General features: G+C 38.0%; 1 protein-coding gene across 1 annotated transcript; it reads right to left on the bottom strand.

Moving 5' to 3' along the window:
• Positions 1–575: 575 nt before the first annotated feature.
• Positions 576–3,274, bottom strand: LOC140241412 (carbohydrate sulfotransferase 11-like). Its single transcript, XM_072321142.1, has 3 exons — positions 3,226–3,274; positions 2,510–2,595; positions 576–1,829 (listed from the first exon to the last, which is right to left on the bottom strand). The coding sequence occupies exons 1-3, from the start codon at positions 3,272–3,274 to the stop codon at positions 576–578; spliced, it is 1,389 nt and encodes a 462-aa protein (XP_072177243.1).
• Between the last annotated feature and the right edge of the window lie 6,488 nt (positions 3,275–9,762).

Genomic DNA, 9,762 nt, shown 5'->3' with positions numbered 1-9,762 from the left:
GCGGAAGACAAATAGCTGTATTAGTATCTTATCATTCCATTAACAATGTATTGTCGATGCAAACAAACACAAACGTAGACGGCATCAAGAAACTTACAGGGATTTGAAGGAGATCTCCGGATGATTTTCAGACTTAAACATTTGAACAACTGTATTTTTTTAATATATATATATACAGAGTACAGTTTCAGAATTTATAGTGACTGGGTTGAGGAATAAGAACGTTTTCATAATTTATTACAAATTGCAATGAACAAGGATGATGACTTAACAGCCTCACAATTCCTTGGGGCTTAAGGAAGCTGAACAAAAGAAGATGACATGCATACATTCTACACAGGAGAACTTGTGAAGCAAGTGATATTGTAATGGAATTACACAGCTACATTTCAGAAGTATGTGAGGCTCCTACGTCATCAACCATGTGCAGTGTTATTTGTTTTAAGATTTTTCAAAACATTGTTTCTCTGTTCAAGGACCACAATAAATTCCACAAATCTATATACATGGAGCTATTGATTTATGTACTACATAATGTGCAATTATGAAAATCGCAATAAAATAGGTAATGGGTGTCATACAATAAAAGCTGGTTTATCATATCCAAATAACTCGTAATCAAATCTGTAAATGTTCCACAAGGCTCTTAACTTTTCTCTTGAAAATCTATCAAAGTATTTGGTGACATTGGTAGACGCGCTGTTAGTAGGGTGACTGTTGGCCGAACTCGGGTATGACAGCTTCCGGGTGAAGTTAAAATGACTCAAGACATAGTTGGCTTCTTCCTGGATATTCTCCAGTCTACCAATAAAATCATATTTGATCCTGCAAGGCGAGCAGAGTTTGTACATCTCCTTCCAGTGCTCGTCGAATTTGGGTCTCTCAATGGGGTCCACGAGGTAATTGGTGAATTCTGTCCACGTGATGTTCTCCCCTGTTTTGAGCTCTGCCTGCGTCGCGTTTGGGCGGTGCTTTTCCATAACGTGCTTCGCAACCTTCTGAAGACTCTCCGGGGCAAGTCGATAGACATCTAGATCCTGGTATTTGTTCTTGTAGGCGGAAAGAACCCTAGTCAGAGGTTCACGAACAAACATTACTTTGCGGTAAGTGGAGATTCGCTCCAACTGCTGCGTCTTGGAGAGGGTACCAAGGCGTGTCAGTTTGTTGCGCGAATGTGCCTCCCTTGACGTGATGTCTTTCATACTCACCTTACGTCCTGACAAAACCATCAAAATACGTTTCCAGTTGCTGCATCCGACCTTGGGAACATAGCAAAATAGGAGCTTCTGTTTGTCGAGGACGAATACATGCGAAAGAGTGTCGCGATAGAGCAGTTTCTGATACTGAAGATTCGGAGATGTGTTGCACGTATGCTCCACTTGAGCCTTTCGTCTTTCTTGTTCCTTCCTAATCTTCAACTCTTTGGGAGGAATGATCCGCTTCACAGTGTGTGACGTGGTATTTGCCTGCAGTTTGGAGCCATTAGTCGCTGTCGGGATGCTGGTGTTCAACTTATTTCCCAAGACTTTTGGCGGGAATGAATCAGTATCATTGCTCTGAACAATTTTGATGGTATACCTTGATGTCACGACCTGGAATGTGCGACTGTCAGATAGGTTTGCTGGATTGGTTTGATGCTTGGTTACACTTTCAGACCCTTCACCACAGACGTGACATCTTGGAATGTCCTCATCTGCTTTGATATTCCTTTCATCACTTTTCGACTCTACGTTCAGGCCATGCAGCAGGTCATTGACGCTGCCTTCGCCTTCAAGTCCCGTTCTGCGCAAGCTGTGCGTTTGCTCTATGCGACTTTTGATTTCCTTTACCTGTTTGACACATAAAAGCAGGAAAACTGTTAGTCCATTTGGATCAGTTACTGGTTCATTCAACATATATACCATAGCACAGTCTCTGAATTTTGCAATTACATGTATGGTGAATAATCAAATCTCAAGAAACGTGAAAGAAATACATAGCCAACGTATTTATAGATGAATAATCATTTCAAAGGCGGAAAATGTCTTTTCAGGAGAAGGGAGTAGAACTGCGACGTTACTGACCGAAGAAATCGCAATGATTTTCACAGTAAGCCTATTACAAAAGTTTCACTATTTTTATATTTTACTTTACTCTCTTCTGAATGCAAGTTCCCCTCCCACGCGATAATTTCCAATTTAGTGGTAAAACGTGAGTTTAAATAGAATTATTTGCTTTTATAGAGAAATACAGTACTTGTATTGTTAAATGGAGGCTATCTACATAATTCTAAGCATCGTGATTATTGCAAAGTACCCTAGCTGTAGTATTATCAGTGTAAAGTCTACGAGAACAAAAATCTTTTATGTATCAAAACTTCCTCTATATACTTGATAAGATAATACAGAACTATTCATCGGCTTTATGAGCTACAGAGACAACGAGACAATATTATCATGACGTCACACTTCGACACCAGATCACGTCAGTTTGGCCACATCATTTCATTCAGCTAGTAAAATAAAGTTACCAAATATGGCCGCAAGTGTAGCTTCCTGAGATCGTTCTCATCCTGCCCCGATTTCTCTTCTCTATCATCATTTGGGTTTGATTCATCTAATGAAAGAATAGAGAACAAAGAAGAAGAAGAAGAGGAAGGAGAAGAAGAAAGACAACATTAGTTATCAGAAGTTACGACTATAGTGTATACGGTCATCGGAGTTACATAATTATGCAGTATTGAGACATCAAAAAAAAATGATTTCCGCAAATTATGTCACCGTCTATATGGTGACAAAAATGTCCAATGGCTATAGTTTATAACGACCAAGACGAGGTGTGCACGAATGCCTTATAATGGATGACTAACACTATAGAAACATGTCTAGAAATTATCGATCAGAATGTCGGGATCTTAAAAGAATTTTGTAACCGTACTGTTTGTTGCTCTTCGACTTCTTGTTTCTATATACTATACAATCAACATACATTTTTCTCGGGGTTAGTTATCCCAAAGTGGTGTATAGCCAGTCGTCAATTTGATATAGACCACTATGACATAGGCACTCTGCATTGCATCCAAGGCAAACTTGGAAAAAAGAAATCTGAAGAAATGAATGCTTATCACGTAGGTAGCAACATGAATATTTCAAAGAAGAGTCAATATAAGCCACCGTAAGCCAGCCAAAATCTTGATTGTGGGTTGAACGAATAAAATACCATTGTTTTTGATAGAAAATTACTAACCTTTTCCTTCTAAAGTCAGAAGGGTGTACATAATGACTGTGACCGCCATGACAGTCAAAATGCATCTGCAGAGTCTTCCGCTCCTCGGGCTAAAAAGCCTGAAGAACGACACAGCCATACTTCCTGATGTTGGTTGTGGATCACAAAACAGATCGACAGTCCTGTAAAGAACACAATATTATACAAATGAAAAAGTCGTGGTTACTATACGCATAATCCAAATAATATACTAATTACTAGTAAACCTGTGCAGAGACGTTTAAATAGCCGAATAATTGATAAATGTAGTAATGATGATAATGACAATAATAATAATGATAATCATCATCATTATCATCATCATCATCATCATCATCATCACAAAGATAATGTCAAATGTTATTTGACTGTTCCCGAATGATGCAGAAAACTTTCATCAGTTGAGGAGATTCAGGCTTCTATATGCCAACCTTTAGTACTTTTCTGGCTAGCTTTCGTCTACTCCTGTGAACTTCTTCAGGGCAAGTTGGTAATTTTCTTCAAAAATTGATTTGGAGAAGTCCGTGCACAGGAGTGGACGAAAGCTATAGCCAGCCTAGAGGTTGTAGCAGAAGCCTGAATCTCCTATTGTACTGTATTATTTGACTGCCGCTCTGGATACACCTAAGACTCGAGGTTGTGCCTTATATAGTTTAACATTTTGCAATGAATATGCATAGGCTTAAAACAAATAAATAAAACAAAATAAGAGTCGAATAAAAAAAAATGACGCACAAGCACACATACACTAGCAATATATGGGAATACCTCGTCGTTTTCTCCCATAGACAAATACTCTCATAAATATCATACCCACACAGTGCCAGACTAAATAAAGTGAAACATAAGATGTAACCCCGCACAATGTACCTCTTGCTCGAACACTTTGTACACAATGATGTACATTAATGGGAAATATCATGCATGCATTAAAGACAAGCGCATAATTGTATCTTTTAAGCATTTCATCGCCGATATTACATATAATTATTTGGGCATCAAACTAATTTCGAAGTTAGTGACGAGGCATCGTAGCAAAGTATCTTAGCAAAGTATCTTTCGTAAAATACAAAGGGTTCAAATTATGATACTCAGCTCGTAACTTGTATGTTGCAATGATCATCAAGCTGGAAAGAAGCAGTATACTGACCAATGACAATACAACGTACCAGAGTCAATCAAACCGGCATCCTAATGTGGAAGACATCAACGAATCTTCCTATACGTGGCAAATGGCAGGCGACCTGCGGATCGGCTATAGTTCAAAACTTCCACTAGACTACATGCTCCCAGTGAAATTATGAGCTATCCCATGTTTATGAGCACACCATCCGATCGAGAAGGGACAGATGCAAACGTGAAGAAGCTAATCCAACTCATTGTGTGCTACACGCCTTCTCGGTCAGGCTTTTGGAACGCATCGCATATTGACAAATACACTTTTAACGCTCGTTTGCCGTGGCACTTATCCTGCGATGCAAGGATTGGAATGACAAAAGACTGCTTACGTCACAAGGAGAAACATTCTGCACACCAGGGAAAGTATTGATCCACTCATTATCCAGCCGTCCCGGCGAGTCCAGTATACGAAAGCCAGTTTTCTGCATTTAGGAATAGTCAAAGGGCATGACCTCTCGGAAAAAAAAAGCAAAAAAACTCCTAAAGAAAAAAAAGGCTCTTTATTTTAGGTATCACTTGCCTTTAATCTGACAGTTTGGAAGATTTTGGTTGAACAGTATAGCTGCTACCAGCTACCAGCTTGTTCATGATGATGGTTGTTCATGATAATAGTACTCCTCTGAAATATATACTGTAATAAATACTATGTATAAACCGCAGAATATTTACTATGAGAGCACACACTGCACACAAAAAAAAAAGGAAAAGAATTTTTGCGAGATCTTGTTCGGACAGATAATCAGACTTTCAAAGTCTGTCTAAAATATCAAGCCTATTTACAACAAAATGGACAAGAATTTTGACATTTTTTTTTGTTGTTGTTGCTGTTGATAACCGTTTTATTTTCCCATGCATCTCAAAGGAGGATTCCCGACGACATTTGGGATTATTCCAAAAACTTCATGAATATTAGATTTTGCAAATATGTTTCTTTTCATCATGAAGTAAAAATGTTTGTACAATGAAAATAAAGTTCAGAAACCACATGGTCCTTATACTTTTTGGTTATATATAGTTATCATATGAATTAAACAAGCCCACATGATCATGATGACATCGAGAGCGCAAATTCTAAAAACTTCGCAACACACACAGAAAGATTCTTAACATGCTCATACATACACACACACACACACACACACACACACACACACACACACACACACACACACACACACACACACACACACACACATGGAGGGTCTGCCACTTAATTCTAGAGCCGAACTGTAGACGATATCGCGTTCGTATAAGCGTGCATCACGTTCTTTACGAGCGTTCGAGCGAAACAAGAATCAATCAATCGATGATCAATGTTCCTTATTGTGTGGCTGTGACTAACTTACTGTATATTTTTGACACAGACATACAAACTCACACGCCAACACACACAAACAAATAAATAAACAAACCAAACAAGCAACGACCGCAAGGACTGTCATATCCAATGATATCGTTGATAACAGTGATAGTATGAAAAATCAAAACATTGTAATCGTATTCTTGTTCTATCATGTCTGTGAACGAAGTGAGCACACTCTAAAAAATACCTTGTACCGTATATTGTGTTCCCTTCGGCGAAATTACGTACGTCTGGAGTATTTCGAAAGAGATCTTACTAGCGTGGTAGTAGAAGTGGATATCGGGCGTGTTTGCCTAGCTTGTTTCATTTACATGCATTCTCATCAAACCCAACCACTATCCACGTTTATAAAGGAGATTGCCTTTGCAGCCTCTGCTACCATTATTATCATGATCTATCATTATCTCTAGCAATATATAAGTTTGAGCATCGCGGATATATCAACTTCATTGTCAAGACCACTTCCTCATTCACCCAAAATTCCATCACGTCAGATTCTCCTGGTTGTATACTACCTCTCGTCACACGCTCGAGGCCTTTCCCGGTCCGTTGAGGACGGACTGATTTTGCTATAACATAATATTTCCCATATAGGCACCTGCCCGAGTATACTATATAGTCTTGGGACTTGTCTTCAAAGGGTTAAAGAGGAATTTCAGTCCATGAAGGAAGAGTAGAATCTCATGATTACAACAGTAAAAATGTGATCAAAATTGGATGAAAATTAGGGCAGTCATGAAATTGTGAAGTTTCATTATGTTCTGCAGAACAGTTCTCGTAAAATATACTTGATATATTAATATGCAAATGAGTGAGCGGATGGTGTCGTTTCCTCGCAATTTTCCATAGACTGTTTTAAAAAATGGCAAAATTCATTGTTTCTGTTAGTGTAAAACATGATGTTATTCCTGGTTCAATAACTTCAGAATGATGATCAGTTGTCACAATTTTATATACTGGTGCGTAATTGCTTTTGAATGAAAATTTGGACATTTCATCATTTTTTTTTTTCATGTACAAACTATACATGCCAATTTTTTAGGGGATGACAGCATCACTTTACTATTTACGTATTCATATTGACTGTTCAAGAACTTTTCCCTGAAAAATTAGCGAAACTTGAGTCCAAAATGTAATACGGTGTATAACTTCCTTATTTTCCCTTCGATTTTGATAACCTTTTCCTTGTTATACTCGGAAATTTACTCCTGCTTTTCAGACTTACTTTCAATTACATTAATGTCCCTTTAAGACAAAACTATACCTACAATGATTAAGTTGAACAGCGGGGAGATTCTTTAGGGGGATCTCTTTTTGCATGATTTCAAGAATAACGTGATATCGAACACGATTTGACTATATATTCACTCATCAGGATAGCATGAATATGGAGTGGATTTATACACTTTCAAAATTATCCTGGTACTCATATCGCGTTTCGTTGTCTGGAGTATCCAAGGTCATAGCTGTTGATCTATAGCATACGGTGACACGACATATGTTCCTGCGACAAATGCTCCGACGACAATTACTCCGAAAAATGCGACAAATGCTCCGCGACATTTGCTCCGCGACAAATGCTCCGGCGATATTTGCTCCGGCGACAAATGCTCCGGCGACATTTGCTCCGCCGACAAATGCTCCGGCGATATTTGCTCCGGCGACAAATGCTCCGCCGACATTTGCTCCGCCGACAAATGCTCCGGCGTCAAATGCGGCAATAATTGCTCCTACGACAATTGCTCCTATAATGTGCGACAATTGCTCCGGGGACATTTGCTCCGGCGACAATTGCTCTGGCGTCAAATGCTCCGGCGACATTTGCTCCGGCGATAATTGCTCCTACGACAATTGCTCCGGGGACATTTGCTCCGGCGACAATTGCTCCTATCGCAAATACTCCGACGTCATGGGCCTAATGCAAAAGTCTGAAGGTACGACATGTACCTTCAGACAGGTACGACATTTGCTCCGGTGACAATTGCTCCTTCGACATTTGCTCCGACGTCATATGATGCAAAAGTCTAAATGTAAAGACAGGTACGACATTTGCTCTGGCGACATTTACTCCAGCGACAGCCGAAATTTGTTTAGAAATTGAGACAATTTCAAGGATGAAAAATGCCCTCCTCACAATTTCTCCGGCGGAAAAAAAAAAATCTTCCCGGACTTCTCCTAAGAATTATACATGTTTTTGTTTCTTTGTTTGTTTTATTCATAGTTATTGCATATTGACTCTTTGCTTTTGAAAGATCAGATGGAGAATCCTTAATAAAGATAACGAACGAATGAAACGAAATAACAAAAATACACAATCAAACAAGGAAACGCATATTTTCTTCTTCTCACAATATAGTTATCTCAAATTACGCTTTCACATACAGATCCAAGTCTCTTGAACTTTCCTGAAAGTGACACAATAGATTGAAGGTCAATGTTTCAAGAAAAATGTTAGATCGTATTTTCTTGATATTAATAATTGGTATTGCAGGAATGTAATCTTCGTATTTTGTATACTCCTTTACTCATATTCATGTATATTGCATTGTTTTAAGCTGCGTAACGTGTTAATTCAATCTTGTGATATACATTTCCTCCATTATTGTTCGTCGTTGGATATTCAAACTGTGTGCTTGTCAAGCTTTTGTTTCAGGACATTATTCGTAACGGTGTGGAAAAGACTATACGATTGTAAGATTGTAAGATTTTATTGACTCTATCGACCCCCTCTCGGGGTATGAGAGTACAAACATATTTACAATATATGAATACAAAAATATAAGTGATAATGTACATGTACATGTGAAAATAACAGATATGAATAAATATGTTTACAAAACAAGGCGTAAAGGACGTTTAACTACTCTACCACTACGTGTACAAACATTCACTTCTACTAATTACTTTCTACATAAATACTGTCTTTCTTCTTTGGTATTGAAGAGAACTGAAACATAATAATTCTGACAAATTTGGCTAGTTTTTTTTTTTTTTTTCAAATGGCAAGCATTAGTTGAATCGAATAATTTGGCCATATGTAATGCACTTGGTCTACTGGCCGTCAAACTATTTGGTAAATACAATAATCTCTCTTTGTTGAAAAAAGGGACAAACAAAACTATAATGAAATTCATCCCCTATATCGTCGGACGAACAGATAGTACAATGCAATTCATCTGTCAAGCTTGCATCAAACCTGCCCTTGTTAGCCCTATCTGTGTCACGGGCCGATTAAATCGACCCAAAACCTGCGCACGTATATCGAATTATTTTAGATAATCCCCTCCTTGACACACACGCACACCCCCCACACACTCGCACCCCCCCCCCCCCCACACACACACACATGCACAAAACAAATTCGTTTTGCACGATGACGTAGCGCAACGAATGAGACGTAATTCACATCAACTCAAACTTGAGCCTCCTAGATGTAATACTGAATTTTACAAGCGATCATTTATATGCTCAGCAATATGCGATTAAAATAATCTGCCGATAGAGACACGCTGTTCCCCTAATTTAGAATTGCTTAAAAGTAAATTATGATATACATATATATTTTTCATACCAGGAGGACCCCTTATCAATAGTCAATACCCACACAGGATAAATTATACCAGAGGTTTAATTTGTGTAATAAATGTTATTGTTAATTTTCCCCAATTAATTTTACAATTCAACTTTAAAAAATCTTCCCAGTGATAAATGACCAAATGCAAGATTTTCTTTTTTTTCCTACAAGAAAACAATAATACTACTTGTAGTTGTTATATCTACATCAATTATGTCACCTGTTGCAAAGTCCATTTTATCCATTTCTGTTTCTATTAATTATGATTTGTTTAACCCATGTACTTATGCCATTTTTATAAAACGGTTTATTATGAAATATGAGTATGTATATTATTGTAATGATTTTATATGCAATATCTGAAGTTACCATTGTACACTGGATTGTTGTAAGCATATGTCTT

Source organism: Diadema setosum, chromosome 18 (assembly GCF_964275005.1).
Source record: "Diadema setosum chromosome 18, eeDiaSeto1, whole genome shotgun sequence".
NCBI lineage: Eukaryota > Metazoa > Echinodermata > Echinoidea > Diadematoida > Diadematidae > Diadema > Diadema setosum.
This window is presented reverse-complemented; position numbering and strand designations above follow the sequence as displayed.